Source organism: Rhinolophus ferrumequinum, chromosome 12 (assembly GCF_004115265.2).
Source record: "Rhinolophus ferrumequinum isolate MPI-CBG mRhiFer1 chromosome 12, mRhiFer1_v1.p, whole genome shotgun sequence".
Lineage (NCBI taxonomy): Eukaryota > Metazoa > Chordata > Mammalia > Chiroptera > Rhinolophidae > Rhinolophus > Rhinolophus ferrumequinum.
The window spans coordinates 71351801-71379671 of record NC_046295.1 but is presented as its reverse complement, the minus strand read 5'-3'; the positions used below and the strand labels follow the sequence as shown (position 1 = coordinate 71379671).

At 50.0% G+C, this 27871-nt stretch overlaps 1 protein-coding gene across 9 annotated transcripts; it reads left to right on the top strand.

Moving 5' to 3' along the window:
- On the top strand, nt 1-27796 carry TRAF1 (TNF receptor associated factor 1). 9 transcript variants are annotated; one of them, XM_033123495.1, is made up of 9 exons: nt 1-123; nt 4825-5090; nt 7740-8481; nt 10264-10348; nt 20277-20342; nt 20829-21239; nt 22772-22949; nt 24638-24786; nt 26519-27796. In XM_033123495.1, the coding sequence occupies exons 3-9, from the start codon at nt 8342-8344 to the stop codon at nt 26735-26737; spliced, it is 1248 nt and encodes a 415-aa protein (XP_032979386.1). In that variant the 5' UTR covers nt 1-123; nt 4825-5090; nt 7740-8341; the 3' UTR covers nt 26738-27796. The 9 variants fall into 9 exon arrangements, with proteins under 9 accessions (XP_032979386.1, XP_032979387.1, XP_032979389.1 ...); XM_033123496.1 differs by having other exon boundaries at nt 7674-8481; XM_033123498.1 differs by lacking the exons at nt 1-123; nt 4825-5090 and adding an exon at nt 5136-5368.
- Nucleotides 27797-27871: the final 75 nt, after the last annotated feature.

Below are 27871 nucleotides of genomic sequence, written 5' to 3'. Positions count from 1 at the left end.
GAGCGAGATGAGGGCCCGCAGGCTGCACCCCTCTCCAGCCAGATGGTAACTGCTGTTGAGCTAGAACATTGAGTATTCTTGTTCCGTACCAGCCAAGAGCCCAGGAAACCCAAGCTCACAAAGGTAAGCAATAATTCCACAGCCCAACCAAGGGCTTTGGAGGCCCAGAGTATCCACCTTTGGGAAAGTCTTTATTGTCAGGGTCTATGAAAGTAGGAATTTGACACACAGCTAAACCAAGGTCTTAGAACAGAGCACCTGGGTGGCCAAAGAGAAGCAGTAGGTCGGCTACTATTAGTCCAAAGATCCTTGCTTTCCTCATTATTGGCATCTTAGGAGCGTTCTTTATCAAAGGGTCCGTCTGCCAAGCAATCCGCCGGGATCGCACCAGCATCCCCTCGAGGTGCGACTGGCACCCCCATCATATATTGTAATTCCCACTGCACTTGCAAAGTGGCCGGTCTCACCAATAATCGGAAAAACTCTAGGGACAGTTCTGGAGCCTACAATTCAAAGAACTTCAGAGGCGCTTTGTTTCTTTCCTTAAAACCTGGGAATCTGTTGAGATAGAGAAAAATCACCAGACATAGAAACTCCCTTCAACAAACAACCCCAGATTTCTTTTCAAATTTCTAACTTAATAACACCCTGAAAAAGGCCAGGCCAAAGATACTTAATAAATGTTTTTGATGATGGTGAAATCATCAGTAACTATTGTTAACTTAAGTTAAAAATTTTTGTGGATAATGTCCCGCATATTAGTCATTCACTGAATAAATGTTTATTGAATGCATCCTATGTGTTTAGCACTGTGCTAAGCTAGGGGAAATGACATTGAAGAATTAAGACACAGCTTTACTTTAATGGCTTTAATTCATTTAATTTCCTGTATTCGTAGAATTCATATGTTCTAGTGGAGCAAACAGAAAAAACAATTTGTAAACAGGCACATGTTGTACATTGCCAGTTATAATAAGTGCAATAAGAACTAAGATAGAGCTTAACAGAAGGAAACATGGGCCATTTTTAATTATCACATCAAAGCAGAGAATGCATATTATAGACTATAGTTTTTACAAGATTATTTTGTGTGTTTCTTTGTTTTATTGTTGATATTGGCTGTGTATAAGTTACCACTGGGAGGTATTGAATTTGGGTTGAAGAACCCAGTACCATTTGGTCTTCTAAGCTACTGGGTAACGGATAGCCTGTAATCATCTATTTAATTAAATGTCCTGGTTCAGGGATCAGAAGTTATCAGAGGAGATTAAGATGATGCTAACAGGGAAGCTGCTCCCTAACTGTTTTGACTAAACACAAGCCACGAGTATGACAGAGACAAAGCATGCTGCTGGCAATGAAAAGAAGGGATAGAGGGCAAAACAGGGACTGTTTGGTTTGTATAAGTACAGGGAGTAAGGGCCCCTTCTGGGCTGCACGCTGTAAGGGCTGTTGACCAATAGCAGCATGGCTGCTGTTACTGACTGGATTCAGTCACTTGGTTCGTTTAACAACTAGGAGGTAGCCATCATGAGACTAGGAGCCCTGTCGGCCTCATTCACAGCTATCATCTGGGGCCTTGCTCATGACTGAACACGCTTTCAGTCTCCAGTAAATATGTGTGGGGTGAAGTCAGTGAAAATGTCTGCAGCCACGGTGACCCCCCCCACTCCATCCCCTTCACCCCTCCTTGAGCCTACCTCCCCCCAGACTGGACTCTCAATTTCCTTCTCCTTTCACAACCTGCCCTCAGGAAAGACTCCTCCTGATTCGGAGACAGAACTGTGGGTCACAGTGACTCCCTCCCCTCCTCTCACCAAGAAGATGGTGAGGTGATCTGTCTCTTGTTAAAAAAGTTCAAGAATCAAGAGGCTGGAGAGTGGGCTGGGTTATTGACTGGGAGAGGAGTTAGGTGGCCCCCTTCACCTACCTGCACCCCAGGCCTGGATCTCGTAAACTGAGCGTGACTCTGACAGCGTGCAAAGGATCCCAGGGAGTATCTGTTCCATTCTAATCACCTGACAAATGAGGAAACTGAGGCCTAGAGCAGGAAAACAACTAGCAGATCGCCAGTGAGAAATCAGATGAGATCTCAGCGTGGTCCGAACAAGAGGAAAAAACACCAAAGCCTGGAGTGACTGCCCTTCCCACTCCCAGTGCAGCCAAATCCTTGTTGCTTAACCTGGACCAGGTTACTTAACTCCTTAAGCCTCAGTTTTCTCATCTGGACAGTAGAAAATAGTGTTCTCACCTCTTCTTGGTGATTTTAGTAGATGGAGTAATGCACGTGACATGCTTAAAGCAACGGTTGATCTTAAGTAAAGGGTAGTCACTATTAGTGTCACCATTAGTGTTTCTCCCATGACCACAGACCCCCATCCTCCAGCTGCGTAGGCTCCGATCTGGCCTCCCCCCGGACGGTGAATGACCCAGGTCGATGGAATCACTTCCTCTTCTAATGCCCTTGGCTGTCAGCATCCTGAACCACAACACATGGAAAGGCAGTTGTCAGAGAAAAACGTGAATGGGCTGGAACAGCAGAGATAAGCCGCCCCAGGAGAGAATCTCAGTTTTCACATCTGGCACCTGAGAACTTTTCATTAGGTTTATGATTGTCACACGGTGTCCCTAGAGCCTAGAGGTCACAATGGGGAGCAGAGCAGCCCAGTACACAGACTTTTGACCATCTGCTTTGCTTAACAGAGCATCTCTGCTTCCAGATGGTTTGCATATTTGGGTTCCAGGTGAGAAAGCATTTGAAAACACAGTCCTACGGCTAATACAAAGTTTTAAAAACCCAATGCATTCTATTATCTTTAAGGCCATTTTCTGGTTAAAAAAAAACCAAACTATTATTTCTTGAATTATTACTTAAGTTACTCATTTATTTATCTTCCCACACCCCTCCCCAAACAACTGGTTTGGTGGCAGGGGGGATAAAACAGGACATACGTCTCCTGACTCCTAATCTGGTGCTCATTTCAATATATAAATACAGCCTCCAGTATATCACTAGAGATTTCAGGTGGGGGCAGAGAGAAGGGAGACATAAGCCCTTTCATCCTAGTACTCAATTGTCAGGGCCTTGTTAGTTTTCACCATTTTTCTATTCTGCATCTTATAACGGATTAAAAATCTCTATTCTAGGAAAAAGGCTGGCCAGGAGGTGGTCAGACACTCAGGGAGCTGGTCACCTGGGCTTTACCATCTTCAGTGTAGAATGGCTCACAAAACTTTGCTATCCGAGTCCTCCTGCCATTCAGTCCTTAGTTTCTTGCAGGAGCCAGACGCTTAAAAGGCTACAAGGCTAGGCAGGCAACGTCAACGTCAAGAGCCTGACAGCTGAGGGATTGGGACAAAAGTGGAGAATGGAAGACTTTTGGTGCCTCTTCAACCAAGCAGAGATGTGGGTGCAGGAGAGACTACTGAGCTTCCAACACTCCCTACTTGCCTGCGTTTGCTTTCTTGTTCCTCAGTCATGACCCAAAGCTCAGACCACCAGGTCTTAGACCTTAGCCCCGTGGACTACTTTTCTTTTTAAACTTATTTTTAGAAAAACAAAATTTTTTTCTTCTTCTGGGTAGCGATGAGTGGTCTCCAAAGGGTTTCATTTCCTTTCTGAGTCAGGTTCAGCCTCATGAGACTTGGCTTTCGATTTCTGCAGGCTTGCTCTTCCCTGAACGCTCAGAGGTCGTCCGGTGATGCCCCCTCTATTTTAAGAGCCCCCCAAAATAAGCCGAGTGACTATAGATAAGTTTTTGGTACTTTCCGAAATTAAACTATTTCCCTTGGTAAATTTCCACCCAATGAGCTCATTAATCTGAAAACAGGATGTGGCACATGAAGAGAGTGAGGTCAGGTGGCCTGGCCTGTTCACTTATACTGGCTTGGGGCAGAGAGGATAGGGTGGGTGGGAGAGAGGTGGGGACTACAGGACTGCTTTTGTAGGTCCCAAATCCTTCATGGAGTGGACTGAGAATCAATGGATTTTTAAATCACAGACTCAAAACTCTAACTCCTTTTCTCTTAGAATTGAAAGGCCCACAGAGGCCCTCTGGTCAACCTCCCACAGATTGCCTGTCTCAGAGGTCCCTGAGACCTGTCCAAACAGGTGTCTTCACTCCAGGTAGGACCCAGAGGTCCTTTCACCAGTGGGACTCTGTCCTGCAGCATCAGCTTCTCTGGCAGAACCTGGAAGACGCTCTGCCCTTAGTGAGTGGTAGGCTTAAACACATCCCAGGTTAAAAAACAAACAAACAAAACCAAAGAAGTAAAACACAGTTCCCAACTCCAGTTGGGTGTCAGGACAAAACATAGGACCCTAATACAGAAAGAGAATTTAATGGGTGCCTCTAAGTAACCAAAACAAAATCAAACCAACAAAATGGGCAGCTTCACTCCTCCCTCAGCTGACAGTCCTGCAGACATTAGAGGTCTGATGGAGAAGGAGCCTTTGTCGAATTCGCAAAAATAAAGGTTGTTTGTATCTTTTCATAAGGAATAAGAGGCCGTGTGTGTGTGTGTGTGTGTGTGTGTGTGTGTGGAGACCAAAACAGAAAGTGTTCTTTCAAACATCCAGTTTCGTAAAAGCACCCTGCCTTCCACCCGCTTCGTACCATCCTTTTGCTGACTGTTCCAACCCAACATGCTTGGACCAGCCAAGCAGATCAAGAGGTTCCGCTACGGCTTTCCGCATCCCCACGCATCCCCACGCATCCCCACGCGGTGTTTCAGGAGGGCAAGAGATGAGGGTGGGGGGTTCAAGTCCCAGGTCTGTATTCGTTTATTCTGCGAACATTTTACTGAGTCTTTCGTTTGTCCCAGGAACACGGTGCAGTCAGGAGGAGAATGGAAGGCTGTCAGTCCCCACTGGGAGAACAGAACCTGTGACGCCGTAGACTCTGCCCTGGGCCTCAGTTTCCCCAACAGTGGGGCGCTGGCCCCACCCCCAGGGCTGCCTGGGGTGCAGGCTCGGGCTGCAAGGACCCGCCCCGGTCTTCCCAGGCTTCCGCTGCACGGGCCACGTCCTCCGCCCCCACCGGAAGCTCCCGCCCGGCTGCGGGGAGGCCGCGGCGGCCCGCGATGCCGAGGTTGGTTGCACTGCACCCCGCCCCCATCCCGCCCTCACCCTAGCCCGGGATTGCGAGCGGTGCCCCTGCCCCCGCCCCCGCGCTCCGGGCCAGGGACACCCTAACTCCTTCTCGCAAGTGCAGGCCTCACCGAGCGCGGCCGGGGACCTGGAATCGCGACTGCAGAGCCCACCCGGGACTCACTGGCCCAGCCCTTCCTGCAGGCCCGGGGCACCCCTTGGGGTTCGCTCATCCTTCAATGGTCACGGGCGCTGCTGTCTGCGCAGTCAACTGGAGAGGTGGCAGTGTCGAGACGACAGTCACGTGCTCCGGGGGTGGGGGACGGGGAACGCACTAACGGGGCTCAGGGACGTGCAGGCAGGCAATCCGGCATCACTGAGCGGGGAGGCGGGGTGCTGTGTGCGGCCTGGGATCGCAGAGCCGGGCATCCAACCCTGGGGGCGGCCTACGGAGACTCCCAGGGGAAATGGGGTCTGGTCCAGGTCGCCCCGAAAGACAGGTGGAAGGCTGGGGAGATGGGGGTACGTGGTGCAGAGGGACTCCACGTGTGCGGACCCCGCGGGTGGAGACACGGAGATGGGACCGATGGAGGTTCAGAGTGGAAGAGAAAGGAGTCAGAGAGAGATAAGGAGCAGCTGAGAGGTGGGCGGGGGAGTTACGGAAGGGGTGCGGGGGACTCGAGAGGAGGGGCCAAGAGTCCTGTCAGGGGCTGACCAGAGGCTGGTTGAATAGAAACTGGGGCAGGCGCAGGGCCTCTGGCGACTTCGACAGCTGAGAATCTTGGGAAGATGTTTCTGTGGACACTCAAGTGAGGAGACAGAGCGGCTGTGTAAACAATCTTTTCTAGAAGTTCGTTAAAGTGAGGGGAGACAAAATGAAGCTGGGAGAGAAATTTGGGATGAGGGTGAAGACCTTCTAAAGCTCAGGCTGTGGTTAGAGCACAGGCTCTAGGTTCAGGAATCTCCACTCACTCTCTCTGAGACCTTGGGCAAGTCATTTACCCTCTTTGTGCCTCAGTTCCCTCATCTGTAATACCGTGAGGATAATGATGGCAATACCTGCTTCATAAGGTTCATTTGAAGATTAGATGAGGTGGTGCCTGTAAAAGTGCTTCACACAGCGCTAGAAAGCAGTACCTGATATTTGTCACTTTTATTATTGGAGCAGCTAGGACATACATATTTTCAGGCCAATGGGAAGGAGCTGGTAGAGAGGGAGACATTGAAGACAGAAGGGAGAGCAAAGGCACTGGGAAGAAAGGGACCCAGAACTTGGATGGGGAGAGAAGTCTTGGGTGCCTGTCCATGGGAGCGAAGGAAGAAGCAGGTGGGATGCAGCGAAGTTTGCGAGTTTAACGTCTGTGGTTAAGGAAGTGCCTTCCTGACTGTCTTTTCTTGGAAGTAGGCCTCAAGGTCATTTGCTGAGAGGGCCAGGCCAGGGCTAGCCCAGCGGAGGGTGGAGATCTGGTTACACTGCAGTGCCAGGGGGCCATGCCAGCGGCCCCTGGCAGCCCCAGTAGCACTCCAGGGAAGGAGGGCAGTTGAATTTATCTGGGGTCAGAGGACAGCATCTGACCTGCCTTGCTCACTTGTGAGGCTCAAGTAAAGTTGCTGGATGTAGAAACACTGCATAAGCATAACTTACCATTTTAATCCTTTCCCCTGATCTTGAGCTAGAAGGGCTGTGGCCATCATCAAAATGCAATGACAAAGCCTTTCAAGCACTGCACTTGGACTGTGCACCGTGCCACACTTTCACCCATGATCTCGTTTAGTCATCACAACAGTCAAGTGAAGTAGGTATGATTATTATCCCCATTTTACAGAAGCCAGAACTGAGGTTCAGAGAAGTTAAAGACCTTGTCCCAGGACACACAGCTAGTAAATGTCCACCATTTAGGATTCCAATTCAGATTTGTCAGCTCTCAAAGCCCATGATTTGAAACCACTAGGAAAGTTTGCAAAACCCCTAATAGCAGCCCAGCACGATAGAAAAATGTAAAGGGATCGTCTTTTCCATTTGATAGCAGCTGCATGCTCTGGCCTCCATGCTGGGCTCTGTAGACTCCCCCATGGGTCTCCTCTCGTCTCTCACATAGGTGGAGTCCCACAGACCTGGTGCAAATTCTGCCTCACCACCAGGGCTTGTGTGACTTTGGACCAGGCATATTGCTTTTTTGAGCCTATACTTGGCCCAGAATTCTCAGCAGGCTACTCTATGGAATTGGAAGGAAAATGCTGCCCAGCCCACAGTGGGTGCACCAGGAGCCATAGTTCCCCCACAGCAATGGATCTGCCTCCCACTTGGCCTCTAAGAGCGACTCCCTGTGGCCTTGTATTTATTTAGAGCTTTGTTCTCCTCAGGGCCAGGAAGTGGTGTTGCCTGTCTCGGGTATGTGGCCACCCATGACTTCCTGAATGGGGCCATGGGAGGAGGGCCCTGAGCAGTATATGGTTCTGAAGCCTTGGACTTAAAAGGAGGGCAGAGCCCTGTGTTTTCATGGTGACTGATGAGGAATGCCCGGGCAGGGCTGGGCCAGCAGCCTCTGATTGCCCTTCCTGCCTCTGATTGCCTTGGCCACAGGGTCCCAGAATCTTAGAGCACAGAGGAACCTTGGAGACCACCTGTTACATCTCCATGTTTTTACAGATGGGGTAACCGAGGCCCACTGTGAGGAAGTGATTTTTACCTAAGACACTGGATACCACAGAGTTAAAACGCCTGGAACTTGCATTTTTGGACCTGACACCAGGACCCTGGGGATTTCCACCAAGCAGTGAGCTTGGAATTCCAGGCTGCTTGCAGGTCCCAGGGAATACACACAAGTCCCCCCATCTGTGACTCTCTCTGCCGATGTCACCCAGGGAGGAAGTGGAGGAAGCCAGTGGCAGCCTGGTGTTCTCTGGCAGGGGAACTCAGACTGTGGTTCCTGAAAGTCCGTGACACCGCTGTTTTTTCTCTCTGATTCGTTCTCTTGCTGTCTCTCACTCTAAAGAATGCCTGGATACTCCAAGAGCCTTCAGTCAGTATCCAGGGGGTTTTTTTCACCACAAAGGGTAATTCCTGCCTCATTCCTACTGTGACTCAGCTGTGACGTTGAACCACACAAGCGAGAAGATAGTCATCAGACTCTTCACCAGAGAGAGTGGCCCACACCAGGACTAACCTCTTCATTCAGCACAGACTCCACGGGGCTGGTCCACTCCACAGAGGAGATTAGTTGGACCCCCTGGCCAGCGTGGGACCCCAAGATGGCCTCAGGCTCAGCCAGCAGCCCCCGCCCAGCCCCCGATGAGAACGAGTTTCCCTTTGGGTGTCCCCCCACCGTCTGCCAGGACGCATCAGAGCCCAGGGCCCTCTGCTGCACCATCTGTCTCTCTGAGAACGTGAGGTGAGGGGTTGGAGGGGCCAAGGGTGGGGGGCGAAAGAAGGTGCCAGGGAGGGACCCCTGATGGGAGGCTTTGGCGAGTGACTTCACCTCTCCTGGCCTCAGTTTCCATACACTTTTCCTTGCAGTTCCTGACACTGCCCCTCCTGACTATGGGTGGAAGGAAAAGTAGCCACAGACAGATGTCAGTTACCACAGCAGGAAGCCGTCCAGGGTGAAGGAGAGCCTCACGCCACAGGCCCTTGCTTACTGTGTGGCTGGGTGCAAATTACTTCATGGCTCAAAGCCTTGGCTTCCTTGTCTGTAAAATGCCTATAAAGCTATTTTCTACCTCCCAGGATTGTTACGAGGCCCAATCAATAACATTCCAAAAAGTTCTTGTAATAATGAATATAAGTAATGAACTGCTATACAAATATATCTCCTTCCACAATATCACCCAGCAACTTGTACTGTTTGCTGAGAACTCTTTTAAAGAGGACAAAGATATGTATATTTAAAATGTAAATATCTCAGAGATGTGTGACATCACTATGATCATTAGCACCCTGCCTTAAGCAACTATTATGTGCCTTCTATGTGCCAAGTTCTCTTTCCTTGGGATCTTCAAAAGAGCCTTGGAAAGGTGAATACTGCTATTATCCCATTTTACAGATGACGACAGTAACGGAGAGATTAGGTCAGTTTGCACAGGTCAGTTTCCTGGCACATGTGTTCCTTAACTGCCCTGCACCACTCAGCATGACCTTTGTTTGGGGCTTTACAGCTTAAGATGGGAAACCTGAATCAGGGCAATTTGAGAAGTTCAAATGCTTTGACTCAGTGGCAGGCTGTGAGAAGGAAGGGAGAGGTTGTGGCTGTGGAAAGGCCAGGTTGTGGGAGTGGGGTTGCCCAAGCTTGACTGGTTTTACCATCAATCTGATTGTTCTGGGTTCATCCCAGGCTTTTGCACTGGGCCTCTTGACTTCCTTCTCATTCTTCCAAAACCTGGCAGAGGTGGGGATGTCGAAGGGACCCCGGCCTGACGTGTGAAGAGCTCTGCCCAGCTCTGCTCCTGACCATCTCTACCGTTGGCCAATCCAGACGTCCTCCGAGGCCTCATTTATTTTCCCTGTAAAATGGGCCTGAACCGTGGCTCTGACTGTGGATCGGAATCACTTGGGAGCTTTGGAAAAGCCCACAGGCCCATTTGTCCCCCAGTCAGAATGACACCCATTCCTTGTTAAGAACCTCAGGCTAGGTGTTCTCTGAGGCGCCTTTTTGTCCTAATCAGTCATGATCATCTGTAATTCCTGAAACCAAAAGACTAAAACCAAATAGAGGAAGCTGAGAAGAGCAAATAGAGCCACACAGCCACAATCCCTTATCTGAACCCCTGGCTCAGATGAATTTTGGAATGCAGAAATTGTTCAGATTTCAGAAAAGCAAGTCAGTGCGTTGCTACGCAGTTCTCGCAGTGGGGATTGGAGCAGAACCTTATAATCAAGCCTATCAATAGTTCTGCAGTGAAGCATAAATATTCACACTAAATGGGATAAGTAGGGATTATAATAGCCCCAGTCACTTAGGGTCAGGGTTGGCTGCCAAAGAAGCTCCCTGCAAACTGCAGGAAGACATTGGGTGCCCAGTGCTTTCGAGGTTTGGGAATGGTAGGTCTGGGACTGTGGACCTGCACGCTCATGGATGTCATGCTGGGCAAGGTTTTTGGAGCCTCCATCAGGATGGAGGTTGGTGCCTGGGAGTTGAAAATGCCTCACTCAGCTGCATTTGTTCATGTGTCCCCAGGAACGGCGAGGATCCGATCTGTGCCAAATGCAGAGGACATGACCCCCAGTCTGTAAGCCCAGGAGGCCTTCTGTCTCAGGAGAAGGTACGTTGGCACAGCCGGGAAACGCTATTTGTCCTTATTCTCCATTTGTCGAGGTTGAGGCCAAGTAGGCGGCTGTTTGCACCGTCCCTGGCAGGCATCTCCCTCCTTGTCTTAAGTCTAGAGTGAATTTGGTTTGTAAGCAGTGAGGGGATTGACAACATATTGGTGAAGCAACTTGCCCAAAGCCACTTGGAGGATCAATGACAGATTCAGGATAAGAACAACAATCTAGACCAGGGGTCCGCAAACTGTGGCCTTCCGGCCAAATCCAGCCTGCCACCTGTTTTTGTACAAGCCCACGAGCTAAGAATGGTTTTGATATTTTAAATGATTAAGGAAAAAATCAAAAGAAGAATGATATTTTGTGACACATGAAAATTATATGAAGTTCAAACTTCTGTGTCCATAAATAAAGTTTTATTGGTGCACAGCTACCCCCACTCACTTAGGCATTGTGTATGGCTGCTGAGTCTCAACAGAAGATTCAAAGCCCAAAATATTTACTGTCTGGCCCTTTATAAGAAAAGTTTGCCAGCTGACCTAGAGAGTTCTTCCTGCCCCGTTTGCTCTCAAACAGGGAGAGGTCATTCTCAGCTCTCTTCTCAGGCTCTGCCAAGCTGTGCTCCAGGAATAAGAGAGAGCTTTGGAAATGGGAGGGGCCAGAGACATTCTCAGACCCCACAGTTTAGAACCCCAGCCCTTCTGGGTTGGAAAGACACTCACAGGTCATCTGCAGAGCCCAATGCTGACCAGAACTGGTCTATTCCCACCAGCTCATTACACAATGATAAGAATAAGGAAATTGTAGTGAGTTTTTTATAAAACTATTTTTTTTCCCATTTATAGAATCTTTACTCTGAGATTTATGCTCTTCCTTTATCTGTCTTTGAATAAATGAAATGATAGTGATAGTAAGTGATAGAATTTTGGGTAAAGCCTTTACTTGGTAAAATGAAAAGACGACAATCTTTATGTTAATGTCCCAATTTAAAAAAATAAATAAAACTTGTATTGATCCATGAGTCCAAAGCTGTGGGAACGACTGCTCTAAATCTGACCCTCTTATCTTATACATGAGGCCCTGACACCCACTGGGGAATCTCAGTGCAGAGCTTTGCAGTGACCAGGGTCTCACTACTGCTCAGGCCCCCATTGTCCTCACTTGAGGCACCGGCTCCTTTCAGCCAAAGCTCCCTCCTTGCGGCGGCCCAGGGGTCAGGAGCTTGGTGTCCAGGGATGGCTCTGTGTAAATCATTGCATGGCCGAGATGACTCCTGTGCCTGTTTCTCTGCAAAATGAAGAACCTCAGTTGGCCCTGCAAGACCTTTTCGGGACTTCTGTTGTCCAGAGTTCCGGCCAATGGCTGGCAGGGCCGCTGTCCTTCCCATCTGTGGGCACCAGAGGCAGGCAAGTCTCCACCTTCTCCCTTCGCTCTCCCTCCTCTCCTTCGGAGAGTTGGGGGAATTTCCTGCCCCACCCAGAGATGATTCTGAGGGCTTCCCCATCCCCTTCTCATCAGCCCCTCCCCTACAGGCCCTCAAGGGAACGATGATCAGGCTCCAAAGCATTTTCCCAGAATTTCACTCCACAGCATGGAGAGAGCTGATAGGATAAACGGATCTGTGGAATAACTTCCCGAGCCTCCCTGTTTGGGTGGCTTTGTGGACTAAGCATGAGACACGAGCAGACCCACAACTCTCTCTCTCTGGGCCACCGTGCTCCCCCTGCAGAAGGGAGGGCATGGGCTAGATGCTTCCTGCGGCCCCTGCCTGCTTGAATGTGCTTTCTAACTTGTGTTATGCTTGCCTCTTAACAAAATTCATACACATTCATTGTACAAATCTTCGATCACATAGATAAGAGATGTTTTAATATCTCTTAATCTAGTGGTTTTCATTTTTTCATCTTGGTTAACATGAAATCAGATGACAGTGGCAGTGCTCTGATTAAAGGAGAGCCTGGAACCCTGTTCTCTTAGTTACCCTACTTCTTTCTCCTGCCTCGCCCCTGAGGACCCTGGGGCCCAGCAGAGCACAGTTTGAAACTTGCTGCCTTAACCCCAATGAAGGGACTCTAATGGTGGGCTTACAGGATTGCTGTAAGAGGCTGCAGGGTGGGAGGGAGTGCTGCCTACATTAGGGGGCAGGCAGACTTCCAAGCACAGGCCCTTTTTCCACCCCCGGCTTCCCCGCCTAATGTGGTCATCACTGCACCCCCAGGGGAAAGCTGGAGAGCAGGGTGAACCAGTGGACTGACTGCTGCACAAAGCCGCAGAGTGGAAAGACCAGGGCCTCCTCCAGCTCCTGACCTGATAGGAATTTTGGGGGACTTTTGACCAAAGAAAAGCAGCTGATTATAAGTCAATACTTTCGTATGTGGTAACTGTGAAGTTTGTCTGTGCATCTGGGGAAACCTGGGAAATGGAGGTGGGTGGAGGGGCGGGGCCGGAGACCAACTGAGCTAAGTCCAAAGGTGCCCATCCTAGCAGACACTTTCCATGCCATCTGCTTATCAGTTTGTCCTCATCCTCTGATGTCATTAGATTAGTATCTCTCCGAGAAGTGCTCAGAGCCATGGATCGATTAGGTAATGTAAGAAGCAGATATTAAAGGATTACTATTGACCTAGTTAGAGATTGGTTCTTGCCTGGAATGGCCTTCCTGTAGAAGTGACAATGAAGTAGTAGACGACCTGGCGGCTGGAAAATAACATTCAATTCTGTCTGCCTGAGACCCTGTGAATGGGATTATTTCTCTCTCTTCCTTCTGAGGCCACTCAAGGTCAAAAGCAAGCTGGCATCTACTGCCGGGGCCTTACAATAATGCCTTAATGTATTCTAGAATCAGAAAATGACAGGAGGTCAAGCTGTCTAGTCCAGTTTCCGTTCTGTGCTGGATTCCTGCCAGGCGACATTATGTCCTTCCAGTGATAGGGAGCTCATTCCTCCATGAACTGACCGCTTCCACCAGGGGTACTCTGACTATTGTGCCGTTTTCCTCTTTGTTTATACTGTGCTGAAGCCCATCTCCCTTAAGGCCACAAAAGTCAAGTCGGTCTGCCTCCTGTCCTCTGCGGCAGTCCTACATACGAGGTTGGACAATTAAGTTCACAAACTCATCCTAGAAAAAGTGCTGCATACCTCGTTGCTGAATATCAATATAGTATTTCGAAGTACTCCCCTTGGGAAGCTATGCACCAACGCCAGCGCCTAGTCCACCCGTCAAAGCAATTTTGGAGCTCTTTTTCTAGAATGGCCATCAAAGCTGTCGTCATATTGATGTCCTGAATGTCATCAAAATGTCTTCCTTTCAATATTTCCTGTATCTTCCGGTAAAGAAAGAAGTCATTGGGGGCCAGATCGGGTGAGTAGGGAGGGTGTTCCAATACAGTGATTTGTTTATTGGGTAAAAACCCCCTCACAGACAGTGCCGTGTGAGCTGGTGCATTGTCGTGATGCAAGAGCCATGAATTATGGGCGAAAACTTCAGGTCGTTTTCATCTAACTTTTTCACGCAGCCTTTTCAGCACTTCCAAATAGTAAACTTGGTTAACTGTTTGTCCAGTTGGTACAAATTCATAATGAAGAATCCCTCTGATATCAAAAAAGGTTAGCGACATCGTTGCAACAAGTTCGCGAACTTAATTGTCCGACCTCGTGTGTGGAAAGATGCTGACATCCCTGGAGTCTGTCCTAGTCTCTACACATCTATGTCCTTTGATGTGTGTTGCCTAGAAATGAACCCCCGAACCCTTACCCTTCTGAGCTTGACAGTCACATCTATAACCTCATTGATCCTGTGATATCCTGTGATATCTCTACTTCACCACAAAGTGATATATCGAGGCTCAGTAAGGAGGTGTGCCTGGATCAAAGTCACAATGCAGGGGAAGGCAAAGCCAGGCTCCCACTCCTGCCTCCTAGGCTGGTGGCATCTTCTCCTCTGCTGACTCCAAATGGCATATCACCCCCAAATGTTTTATGCAGGTTTAAATAACATAGTCAGCCTTAAGTGCTGGAATCCACCAAATGCTATGAAAAAACAGGAATGGACATGACCACTTTCAACCAGAAGAATCAGGCAGGGCTTCCTGGAGGAGGTGGCAGTTGAGCTGAGCAGAGATTGCCAGAGAGGAAACTGTCCCCGGTCCAGAGGAGGGCAAGACCTGGTGAGCAGAGGCAGACTGGCTGGCTGTGCCCTGTCACAGCAGAGTACTTCTGCCTCAGCACCAGCTGAAACCTGAGCAGAAACAGCCCCTCCAGTATCCAAGACCTCAGGTGGTCTTTGTGCCCAGCACAGTGGTGTGGGCAGTACCTGGCATGCTACAGACCCTCTGTTCTGTGCAGCAGCTTTACAGAGGAGGCTGTCATGCTCCTTGCACCCTCTTCACACTAACGTTCTCAGAGACCCAGAGGTCCCTGAGTGGGGGCCCCTCGACGGGACTCTGCTGAGCCCTTCACAAAGGGCCGGGTAAGCAGGGTAGTTGGGAGCACCACACACCCCCAGACTTCCTGGATGCAGACAGAAGGACAAGTGTTCCCTCAGGGCTGAGATTTTGTTTTCTCTGTTTCTGTTTCCTCCTCAGAGGAAATTCCACTGCGAATTTCGTTTTTAGCAGTTTAAAGCAATGAGGCCACTCATAGGGGCGCTTGTGGCAGCAGACGTACACCAGGCTTGGCCCAGGACAGATGCCCCGGCCTTCCTCTGCCGCTGCGGCCTGATGCCCTCTCCTGTCCCCAGTACCCAGCCTTTAGGCGAGGCCACCGTTTGGTCAAAGGACTCCCAGGTGTGGAGGAAGGACCCTGGACATGGACTCCAGGCCCCTGGCCTCTGCCTCTCCTTTACCCTGAACGTGCATTGCCTCCTGCAAGTCACTGCCCATCCCTGAGCTTTGGCTTTCCCACCTACGTGGGAGAAGCAGGACCGCTAAGGCCCAATCTCCTCCTCACGGTACCGTGAGGTCCGATGGAGCAGTGCTCGCACAGGTGCCGGGAAAGCAGCGAGCCCTCACAAGGTCTCATAACTATGGGACAGAAGACCTAGATTCAGCCAACTCCTCCAGTGTGCAAGCCTGGGGTGACCTGAAGCGAGCCAGTCAGCCAGTTTTCCCATCTGTGTTAAGGTGAAGGTCATCCCACCCTGCCTGCCTCAAAGGGTGATTGCAGGCAACCTGTGAGAGAGCACGCAAACACGCGTGGGTCCTGGATAAATACAATACAGTTAGGGAGGCTCCTCGCCAGCCCAAGGAAATCCAATGGGAAAATGCGCTTTTACAGAATTAATTATTAAGAGTTTGAGGTGTGAGGATTAACTGGGATGTATGTATATGACAGACATTGGGGGAGAAAAAACGTGTCCCCAGGGCAGTGCTTAATCCACAGGAATACTACTAATAACGACTGGCACTGACTGAGTACTGCTTTAGGCAGAATGATGTTCCCCAAAGATGACCACACGTTAATCCCTGGAACCTGGGAACATGGTGCCTTACGTGGCTATATAGAGCCGTTTGGGCGCTATGACAAAGGACCACAGACTGAGTGGCACGAACAACAGAAATTTATTGTCTTGCAGTTCTGCAGGCAAGAATTTCAAGACAGGGTTGGTTTCCTCTGCGGCATCTCTCCTTGGCTTGTAGATGTCCATGCCATCTTCTTCCTGCATCTTACATGGTCTTCCCTACATGTCTGTGTCCAAATTTTCTCTTCTTATAAGTGCACAAATCATACTGTTTTAGGGCCCACCCTAATGACTTCGGTTTAATGTAATTCCCTCTTTAAATTCTCTGTCTCCAAATACGGTCATTCCTGGGGGGGTTGGGAGTTCAACACGTGAATGAAGGTGGGGGATACAATTTAGCCCGTAACAATGGCAGAAGGGACTGTGCAGATGTGATTCCTAAGGATCTTGAGATGAGGAGACTATCCCGGATTATGTAGGTCAGTCTAGTGCAATCACAAGGGTCCTCATAAGAGGACAGGAGAGAGTCAGAGAGAGATGGGAAGATGCTGTGCCACTGGCTTTGAAGATGGAGGAAGGGCCATGAGCCAGGAAGGCAGGCAGTCTGTCGAAGCTGGAAAAAAAACACAAGGAAACAGATTCTCCCCTGGATTCTCCAGAAGGAACACAATCCTGCTGACACCTTGATGTGAGGACTTCTGATTTACAGAACTGTAAGATAATAAATTTGTGTTCTTTTAAGCCATTTTGCTATAGCAGCAATAGGTAACTAATACCAGAATTTACATGTATTAGCTCATTTAATCCTCACAATAACCCTATTATCTCCATTTTGCAGACGAGGAAAGTGAGACATGGAGAGGTTAATACCCTCCCAGGGCCACACGGCTCATATGTGAAGTGACCAAAATGGGCTTAGCACCCGGACGGGCTGGCTCCAGAGCCCACCCCCTTAACTCCTGTGGCAGCCTGAGGAGTGAGTGACTGATGAACTGACGGGGAGGCCCCTGCCCTCCTCTGTCAGCCGTGGGAGGCTGGTCACGGCCCACACCCATCCACACATCACAACAAGGATGACCCCAACATCCATAGAGCACTTTCCACGCTTCGACAGGCTTTTCACTGCACCAGCCCAACACCAGCAAGGCTCAGCTGCCCAAAAAACACATGCCCTTCCACTTGCGGGGTGACTCTGGGGTTCCACCGTTTTATCTTTTCTACCTTTTTATCCCTCCTATGACTCTCACTTCCAGCTTAGAGCTGCAGAGGGTTCGAATCATGGACTTGAAGGGAGTTTTCGGGCCTGAGGGGTTCCACTAGTCCATTCACCAGGAACCAGGTCCTCACCTAGCTTCAATCCCTCCGCTGTTCCCACAGGTCAGGAAGCTAGCTACCTGCTGGGAGAGGCTGCGTCACTGCACACTTTCCAAAGCCAGTGCGGTCTCCCTGGCAAGGCTGCCCCAATGAAACATCTGTTTTCGATTTTTTGTTGGGAACAACTTGTGCTGGAAGCCCATGGGCAGAGGGGAGAAGAGGGGGTGGCCCTTTGCTGGGCTTTCTGTGTCCCAAACCAACCATTCTCATTAAGCCAACAGCTCTCATTTATTTTGCTTTTAAAGAATGGTAACTAGTGTAGCTTTGTATTTGCTCAGCCCAAAAGACCTCTGTCCTCCCCTCTTTTTTTTATCCAAATCTCCATTTTGCCCCATTAGATTATTCGTTAAAAAAAAACAATCTTTGAAAATCAAGATATCATTTATATGCAATAAAATTCACTCATTTTGAGTGGACCGTTTGATGAGTGCCAGTAAATTTATAAAATTGTGAGACCACTTCAGTCAACATGATGAGTGTTTCTTTTCTGCACCAGAAGCGTCCTTGTATGCACGGTGAGCCTCCCCCAGCTGCAGCCCCAGGCAGCCACTGCTCTTCTTTCTGTCACCCTCGTTTTGCCTTTTCTAGAATCAGACAAGAATGGAATCATAGGATGTAGTCTTTTGTGTTTGACTTCTTTCCTTTAGCGTCATGTTTCTGCGGTTTCTCCATGTTATTGCGTGTCGTCTTTCAGCCCCTCTCATTGCTGAGTAGTGTTCTAGAAAAAAAAACCCATAATTTGTTTATCCATGATGGTGAATATTTGGATTTCTTCCAGTTTGAGCTATTTATTCATACAGCTGCTACGAGCCTTCACATACACACGTAAACATATGTTTCAGTTTCTTGGGAAAATTCCTAGAAGTGGAATGTGTGGCTTGCATGATAACTTTATAAGCATGATTTATAAGGAAGTTTCTTTGTAAGTATGATTTAACTTTATGAGATACTTCCATAGATTTTTCCCCCAAAGTCACTGTACCATTCCCACTAGCAATATTAATATGTTTCAGTTCCTCCCTTCCTCACCAAAACTTGGTGTTGTCTTTCTTTTATTTCAGCCATCTAGTGAGTAGACAGTGTGGTATTTCATTATAGTTTGCATTTCTCTGATGACTAGTGATGTTGAGCATCTTTTCATAGGCTTGTGATTTATATATCTCCTTTTGTGAAGTATCTGTTCAGTATTTTACCTATTTTTATTAGGTTGTTTGTCTTATTACTAAATTGTAAGAGTTTTTTATATATTCTGAGCACAAGCCCTTTCCAGATATATGTTTTGGAAAAAATTTTCTCCCAGTCCCGCATGGGCTTGCTCCTGATAAGAGATACAATTGACCCTTGAATAATGTGGAGGTTAGGGATGCCGACCCTCTCCCACACAGTATAAAATCTGTGTATAACCTTTTTTTCTTTTTTTAATTTTTTTTTAAATTTTACATCTAGTTCGCAAGTTTTATGAAAGTCTATTGACATATTGAATACTTTATAATTACATTTTATTTTTATTTTATTTTATTTTTTATTTTTTTAAAGATTTTATTGGGGAAGGGGAACAGAAGGAGAACGGGACTTTATTGGGGAACAGTGTGTTTTTCCAGGATTTATTGAGGAACAGTGTGTTTTTCCCAGGACCCATCAGCTCCAAGTCAAATTGTTGTCCTTTCAATCTTAGTTGTTAAGAGTGCAGTTCAGCTCCAAGTCCAGTCACCATTTTCAGTCTAGTTGCGGGGGGCATATCTGGCCGCCCCTTGGCAGCTCAGCTCAAGATGCCATATTCAATCTTAGTTGCAGGGGGTGCTGCCCACCATCCCTTGTGGCAGTCGTACAGGCAACCTTGTTGAGAGCACGCTCTCTAACCAACTGAGCCATCCAGCTGCCTAGGAGCTCAGTGGCAGCTCAGTAGCAGCTCATTGTCTTCACTGTAGTTGTGGAGGGCACAGCTCACTGGCTCATGTGGGAATCGAACCAGCAACTCTGCTGCTCATAGCTCACGCTCTAACCAACTGAGCCGTCCGTCCACCCGGAAATCTGTGTATAACCTTTGACTCCCCAAACACTTAACTACTGCAGTTGTCCCTCGTTATCCACAAGGGATTGATTGCAGGGCCTCCTGTGGATACCAAAATCCACAGATATTCAAGTCCCCTGTATAAAATGGTGTAAATCGATGCATACAGTTGGCGCTCTGCATCCACAGACTCCCAACCGCGGATCAAAAATGGTACCGGTGTTTATTGAAAAAAATCCACATATAAGTGGACCATGTAGTTCAAACCTGTGTTGTTCGGGGGTCAACCGTAGTGATGTGGTGTGGAAAGAGCCCTGGGGCTATGCTGCTGCTTCCTCTCTGTTCCTTCTTGGACAAATCCCTTCCCTTCTGTGAGCCCCAGTTTCTTCATCACTAAAGTGAGAACGAAAAACCTACCCTGCCTTCCCTACAGTGTTATTAGGGGCCCTAGAAAGAACTATGACCCTGAAAGCAATTTGTAAACTCCTCAGACCTATAGATGGGTTAATAGTATTGTCAAGTTGCTGTTGAGTACCAAGACCCTTCTGAATCCCTGCCCTCGGGCTGTGTGTCATCCAGGAGAGCAGTGCAGGGCAGGCACACCTCCATTGAGGATGGATTGCCAAGAAGTGATGCGGGTGGCATTGTGAGGAGAGTCCCCGTGAGCTTCAGGAGGGAGAACATGCTCACTCAGGCAACTGGCATGTCCCGAGTGTCTCCTCTGCGCCAGGCCCTGCCCTCAGCACTGGGAACACAGCTGCGACCCTCGCAGAGCCTCCAGATCAGTTGGGACAATCAAAGAGTGGAATACTGATTACGGGGCTTTGTGGATCATGTCCTGATAGGAGAAGTAGGAGGGCTTCCCAGGATCACAGCAGGGGCCCTAGTCCTGTTTTGAAGGAGGGTCACAGACGGGTTGGCACTTAAAGGGTAGAAAGGAGTCAGCCAGGCTGAAGGAACAGCATGTGCAAAGCCATGTGGCCCAGCCCAGCTCATGCCCTGTTGGACCCTGGTGCTTTGCAGAGAGCCCCAGTGGTCGCCACCAGGACATCCATAACATCCCGTGACATGTTGTTATTTCCAGGATCACCCGGAGGTGGCAGTAGATGGAGTTGAGTGCCCCTTTGCAGGTGTTGGCTGCTTCTTCAAGGTAAGCATGTGAGTGTGAGAAAGTCCACTCCCGTCCTAGACCACTGGCTCTCCCCACTTCAGCCCCTCCAGGGTTTTCCCACAACATCAAGCTACTCCTCTGGATGTCCCTGACATTAATGACTGTCCCAAGCAACAAATCTCACTAGTAAATCATTTCCGTACTCAGGAAAGTTCTGAATGTCTCATCTCAACATTGTAGCATCACGGTAATGACCCCCCTCCGTGCCTCTCTCCATGGTCCTGAACCATCACTGTGCTCAGGGCACAATTGTTGCTGTAGAGGCTGCGGTGCCCTTGACTCGCTGTGGGCATGGCTGACGTCAGGGTTCTCTGAATTCCTCTCCCTGCACACAAAGCAACTTCCCCTTTGCTGGGTGAATGGATCTAACTTTCTTTGGGAACCTTTGGTGGCAATACCTCCACTGCTCCCTGGTACTCCCTCCACCTTTTCTGTTTTTACTGATTATCCCCATTCTCTTGGCAGGGGAGCTCAAAGTTCATGCAGGAGCATGAGGCCACCTCTCAGGCCACCCACCTAAACCTGCTGTTGGGATTCATGAAACAGTGGAAAGCCCAGCTGGGCTCTGGCCTGGGGTCCCGGCCCATAGCCCTGGAACAGAATCTGTCAGACCTGCAGTTACAGGCGGCCGTGGAGGTGGCTGGGGACCTCGAGGTGGACTGCTACCGGGCACCCTGCTCCGAGAGCCAGGAGGAGCTGGCCCTGCAGCACTTCATGAAGGAGAAGCTCCTGGCCGACCTGGAGGGGAAGCTGCGCGTGTTTGAGAACATCGTGGCCGTCCTCAACAAGGAGGTGGAGGCCTCCCACCTGGCCCTGGCCGCCTCCATCCACCAGAGCCAGCTGGACCGGGAGCACATCCTGAGCTTGGAACAGAGGGTGCGCATGACAGGCGAGGCTGCCTGCAAGGCTGGCCCAGGGGCTCCCCGCTCACCCATCTTGTCTCCAGACCAGTGGACCAGCCTTCCTCCTAAGTATTCTCCCTGCTCAGAGCAGTCACGCCCCAACCAGAAAGTCTCTGTCCTGTGTCCCAAGAACTTCTAGGAGGAGCACTGAGTCAGAAGTTACAGTCAAGGTCAACACGACCCCCCACCCCCATCCAGCCAGTGCTTCATTTCCTTTGCTTGAACTTCTCCTGTAATAGGATACTCCCTCCGCAAGCAGCTCACTCCATTGCTGGACATTCTTCACTATTAGAAAGGTCTTCCTTTTACTAAACTGAAATCGGCCTCTCTGTGTCTTCCCTGCATTGTTCCTGGCCCTGGCCCTTAGGGTCCATAAAACAAATCTGCATTCTAGTCCCCGATGAAGCCCTTCAGAGATGAGCAGTCAGTGATTATATCCTACCTGAGTATTTCCTTCAATAAGTTAAATGCCTCTGGTACTTCCACCCCTTCATCACAGCACACTGTTTCGTGCCGTTCTCATGTGCTCTGGCTCAGTCTCTAAAGGATTCCAAACATTCAGAGTGGTGGTACCAGATCAACTCCAGATAATCCACTTGTCTGACAGTTCTTGCTTGAGCAGAACTGTCTCCTCCTTTGTTCCAGAGCTTATACTTTTCTTAATTTAACCAGTCACCATGTTAATGTTGCTTTTGTCTTTTCTTTCTTATTTTTCAGCAACATTATATCACTGTCTCATATTAAGTTAGGCCTGAATTTTAGTTGCAGCTACATCATTAAGTTGCTGTACAGGTCTGAGCAAGTCACTTTCCCTGTCAGGACTTCAACTTTCTCATCGGTAACCTTAGGGATTCAATTTCTTTCAGAACGCTAACTTCCACTCCTGACTTCCCTACCTGAGAACACCCAAGAATAAATTTGTGTTTTTTCAAATGTCAATGGGAAACCTACCAGAAGAGCCAGGCACTGGGTTCAAGTGACCAAGTAGAGCCTTTAGTTATGTAACTCTTGCCCCAGTTAGAAGGTGGACCCCCAGAGGGCAGTGACTATGTCTTTTTACCAACAAACTTCCTGGCTCTGCTCTTACATGCCAGGCCCTGTGAAAGGCACGGACACAGAAAGAAAATGAGCATGGGCCCAGACCTCGGTGGGGGAAACCACTCGGTAAGCAAGGCAGAAAAAGATATCTCATATAACTGCTGTAAGGGCTCTGTAAGAGCATAGATGAGAGAGAGAAACCAGCTGGGCTATGGCAGTGGTTGAAGGCTTCCCAGAGGAAAGGCTGTGTGAGCCAGGTTCCTGACGGATGAATAGGAGTTGGCCAGTGGAGAAGGAAAGGAAAGGAATTCCAGGCAGGAAGGACAGTGCGTGCAAGGACAGATGCATGTGCCTGAGGGTGACATGGTCAGGAAGGCATATTCTGGGCAGATCTGTCCCCATATCCCACCTTCCCCACTCTATCCCCAAGCCGGGTCTGGTACCCTGGCTGAATGGGCTTCCCCACAGGTGGTGGAGTTGCAGCAGACACTGGCCCAGAAAGACGAGGCCCTGGGCAAGCTGGAGCAGAACCTGCGCCTCATGGAGGAGGCCTCCTTTGATGGCACCTTCTTGTGGAAGATCACCAATGTCACCAGGCGGTGTCATGAGTCGGCCTGTGGCAGGACCGTCAGCCTCTTCTCCCCAGGTAACACCTCCCCAGGAGCACAGAGACCCACTGGGGGAGGCAGGCCCCACTGGGCCCAGGAAACAAGCAGGGGGAGCAGCCAGCTCTGTGAGAGCTATGCTGTGTCCAGTTAGGCCAGTGTCCATTCAGGCGCCTAGCATGCTGAGACCACAGAGTAGGTGGGTGCCTGGCTCAGCCACGTAGAGCATGGGCTATTTGAACTGGGCACGCCTGCCACCTGCTAGTGTCAATCACATTCTGAAGATAGGGGTAAAATTGTTACTGACTGTGTGTGGATATCAGATGTGAAAGAGAGAGCAAATGAGAGGATGCCGAGGACGACTCTCATAGGTGAGTACCGCGGGACCCTGGGCAGCTGAAAGGACCACACAGCGTGGGTTCCAATGGCCCCAGAGCGCCAGTGGTCTGAAATAGGACAAGTGGAGGACTAAGTGTATGACTATGGGCAGTGCGTCAGGGAATATTGTGTAACATTGGGGCAGCCCTTATTCATTTCTGGGGCCCCAGGGCCTGGTACAATGTCTTGCATAAAGCACGTACTCGGTAGATGTTTCCCTTCATTAATCGACACCTGTTTCTATAACAATGTGTATATTTGTGTATAAAGTGCTCAGACAGGTGTGCCTCACTCACCTGTGTCTAAGTAAATGGGTGGGTCATTAAGGAGGATTTCTTCAGGTGACAATTTGAATGACCTGTCACCTTTGCCCCAGCTTCATACCTTTCCTTCCACCAACACCTCTGATGTACCCAAGAGCAAGAGGGCTGGGGTGAAGAGCAGCTCAGTGCTTCCTCCACACCACAGAGCAGGGTTGGGTCCCAAAGCCAGGCCGCCTTCCTAAGGAGCGGGGGCAGCCCCCTTTGTGGGGTGGACTCACCTCCAAGAAAAGCGTGGCTTTTTCTCCTCGCTTCTTTCCAAAGAGGGACAAAGCAGTGTCTCTGGCTTCCTGTTCTATCAAAACGTAAGGGGCAGAGATGAATCAGACGGTCCGCCCATCCCTCCTCCACCCCTTCCTGCCTGCCCTCCCACACCCTGTCACCACTCCCAGAGGAGCCCTTGTGGTGACAACCATTGGAACCCACACTGCATGGCCCTTTCAGCGGCCCAGGTGGAGAACCCACAGGTCCCTGTGCTTAGACACCAGGGGGGTGATTTGTCCCTCAGGAGCCTTTGCCAAGGGTGCCCGGCAGAACTAGGAGCTGCCCACCCTCCCCCAGCCTCCCAGAGACCCCAAGCACTTGGCCTAGGGCAGCAGATAGAAGTAGGAGGCCTGGCCTCTAATCCTGGCTCCGCCCCCAGCATACTTCCCCTCCCTGGGCTCTGCTTCCCAACTGCCAAAGGCAGGTCGGTTAAATAAAACATGTGGTCCCAGGGCTGACAGCATTCCCGTCCCCTGTCAGACATGCCTTCTCCGTCTTCCCCCAGCACTACTGAGTCAGTATCTCCGGAGGTGGGGCCTGGCCATCTGTGATTCTGATGGCCGGTTCACAACCACTGGGCCAGCTGGTCTCCAAGATCCGGGTCCTCTTGGACTGCATATAATCTAGAGGAATGCTAGCTCCAACCCCAGATTTCTCGGGTTTGAGCCAGTGACTTCGGGCACCTAACCGCTGGTCCCAGCTCCTTAATCTGCAAAGTCCAGCTCGCTCCAGCTGCCTCTGGGCCGACTCTGGCTTCTGCGTTTCAGCTTTCTACACGTCCAAGTACGGCTACAAGTTGTGCCTTCGGCTCTACCTGAATGGGGATGGGACGGGAAAGAAGACCCACCTGTCGCTCTTCATCGTGATCATGAAAGGGGAGTATGATGCCCTGCTGCCATGGCCTTTCCGGAACAAGGTATGGCTGGGGGGGGGCAATGGGAGCGGGGAGGGGGGGGGGCGGAAACCTGGGTCCTGGTTCTGGTCTCGCCGTGAACTGGCCAGGTGACCTGGGCAAGTCCATTGCCCTTTCTGTGTTATCCATTTCCCCTCTTATAAAACAGGAGCCCGAGTTCATACATAGTAGCCAAGGCTCCCTCCAGCATCCTAATCCAAGGGCAACAATGCCTGGACCAACACCACTGGGAGGCATGTGAAGATGAAATTCACACAGTGGGGTGAATAAGGAAAACTTCCTGGAGGAGGCGCTGTGGGGCTAACATGAACTCACAGCATTTTCAGAAAAAGGGAAAGAGGCTGATTCCACCGCACACTTATTAGAATGGCCAAAATCCAACATACCAACACCCCCAAATGCCGACGAGCATTTGGAGCAACAGGAACTCTCATCCATTGCTGGTGGGGATGTAAGTGGTGCAGACACTTTAGAAGACCGTTTGGCAGATTCTTACAAAACTAAACATTCTCTTAACCGTATGACCCAGAAATCACTCCTTGGTATTTACCAAATAAGTTGAAAACAGGTCCACACAAAAATCTGCACGTAGATATTTATAGCAGCTTTATCCATAATTGCCCAACCTTGGAAGCAGCCAAGATATCCTTCAGTAGGTGAATGGATAAATACACTGTGAGACATCCAGGCAATGGAATAGAATATGATTCCGTGATAAAAAGAAATGAGCTATCAGGCCTTGAAAATATATGGCGGAACCTTAAATGCATATTGCTAAGTGAAAGAAGCCCATCTGAAAAGGCTACATACTGTACGCTTCCAACTATATGACATTCTAGAAAAGGCAAAACTATGGAGACAATAGAGACACCTGTGGTTGCCAGAGGTTCATGGGGGAGGGATGAAGAGGCAGAGCACAGAGGATTTTTCATTCTCTATTTTCAATTCGACTTTGCTGTGCACTTAAAACTATTGTAAAAGCTAAAATCTATTAAAAAGGTTTAAAAGAGTGGGAGTGCCGTGATGGTCTGGATATGAGTCAGTAGGTCAGTGGTTCCCACACCTGCTGGGGAGATTTTAAAATGACCAACGACTCAGACTCATACAGGAAACGGTGAGGCCTGAGCATCATGATTTTTAAAACTTTCCCAGGGAATTCTAAGTGCAGCCAAGTTTGAGAACCACCGTGGTGGGCGAAGGGAAGCCATTTCATGTCCTGATGGGCGTTCCAGTGACAGGCCCCAGGGGAGAGGGTTTGTGTCATTGAGATCATCAGCTTCTTGGGGGTACATGTATCTGCCCTGTGCAGACAGAGCTCCATGCACATTTCCAGGCATTGATTGACAGCCCTTCAGCAGGAGGCCTGTCTGGTCTTGCGCCCCCCCCCGCCCCGCCTTACCCGGGAGGTTCCAGTGTAGTTGACGATCCAACATCGCAGAGCAGGAAAGGGCCTTACAGGTTATGAGTCCGGCTTCTTGTCAGTGCTTAGCGCCAACTTTAGCCCCCAACAGCCAACAAAACGGACTATGGCATCCAGATTCCCCCTTCCTGTTGGGTAGAATGGCTGACCCCTAATCACAGGACAACCAGGTGTGGCCCTTACATTGTTTCTTTGACTCCTGAGCAGCCTGAGCTCAGGGTCAGAGGGGCTACACAGGAGGCAGACACAGACCTGGCTCTGAGCTGCTTGGTGCACTGCCCAAGGCCCGGCCGCTCACCTGCCCCCACCCTGCAGGTCACCTTCATGCTGCTGGACCAGAACAACCGTGAGCATGCCATTGATGCCTTCCGGCCTGACCTGAACTCTGCGTCCTTCCAGCGGCCCCAGAATGAGACCAACGTGGCCAGCGGCTGCCCACTCTTCTTCCCCCTCAGCAGACTGCAGTCGCCCAAGCATGCCTACGTGAAGGACGACACCATGTTCCTCAAGTGCATCGTGGAGACAAGTGCTTAGGGCACTCAGGGCGCACCTGCGTCCTCAGGGAGCACCAACCCAGACTGGGGGTCCAGCAAGATACCAGAGGTCGTGCCCTTGGTGCTCAGATCCCAGGGCAAGGGATGGGCTGGGGCTGGCGTGATCTGAGCAGGGCTGACAGGTGGACTGTGGCGGCCATCAGCTTAGGGTGGTGGGACCTTGGGCTGGGCCCACAAGGCAGACGGTCCAGAGGAGGTGGAGGCAGGATTGTTCCCTCTGCACTGACCACACAACACTGGAGGCCCGGGAGCTGCTCCAGCCCTGAATGTTGAGGTGGACTCGGATCAAGATAGGGAGGGAATGGGGACCAGGCCTGGGGCATGGATGGTAGGCTGGAGATGTAGGACCTGAGCGTGGGAAGGTCCCTGCAGGCCACCATGGAGAAATGCAAACATGCTTGCTGTCTTCTGTCCAGAGTTAGAACCAGGGGGTGGAAGGGACAGGGTGCCAATGTGAATTCGGTCTGTCCAGGCATAGACTGAGTTCCCCATCATTGGAGGTAAACCAGCAAAGCCAGAGGCTATGCTGGGGGTGGGGACAGTTATCAAATTGGGGGTTGGATTTGAAAACCTTCAAGGTTCCTTCCATCCCAGAAAGTGTCTAATCCTAGGCCTCTTAGCCCAGGCAAGGCCAGGGGCTCTAGGGATTCTGGGAACATCCGGGTTCCTCACTCACCTTCTGTAGCACCAGGTGAGCTGAGCTGGCCCCCATGGCACCTGCCACCCAGACCTGGCAGTTCAGCTTCCCTACATGCAGAAGCACACATAGGTCCTGCCTCCTGTGCCTCCCCAGCCACACTCCCCTTCGCCTCCTCCAGGTAATGAGCTCTTAGGGGCATCCAGAAGGAGCGTGAAGAAGCAGAGAGGCATAAACTCTCCACTGCCTGCCTGGGGGCCCCACTTTCCTGCTTTCCAGAATCCCATGTCACCTGGTTAACCAAGGTATTCACTTCTCTCGTTCACTTCTGGGCCTCTGAGCTACTAGTAGAGGTTGTCCTTTGAAATCTGTATAAAATCAAAGAAAAAATTTTTTAAGAAATTTCTTTTGAAGTTTTCATGAACTGTATGGTGGTGGAAGTTGGTTGTAACTAAGCCAAGTTTGAAAAGCCCCTTG

What these genes read in the sequence shown, in the direction of transcription:
- TRAF1 (XM_033123495.1), top strand. Translation starts at nt 8,342, where the DNA reads ATGGCCTCAGGCTCAGCCAGCAGCCCCCGCCCAGCCCCCGATGAGAAC. An exon ending in TGTCTCTCTGAGAACGTGAG is followed by an intron (nt 8,482 to 10,263) that starts GTGAGGGGTTGG and finishes ATGTGTCCCCAG; the next exon opens with GAACGGCGAGGATCCGATCT. An exon ending in CGTCAGCCTCTTCTCCCCAG is followed by an intron (nt 22,950 to 24,637) that starts GTAACACCTCCC and finishes TCTGCGTTTCAG; the next exon opens with CTTTCTACACGTCCAAGTAC.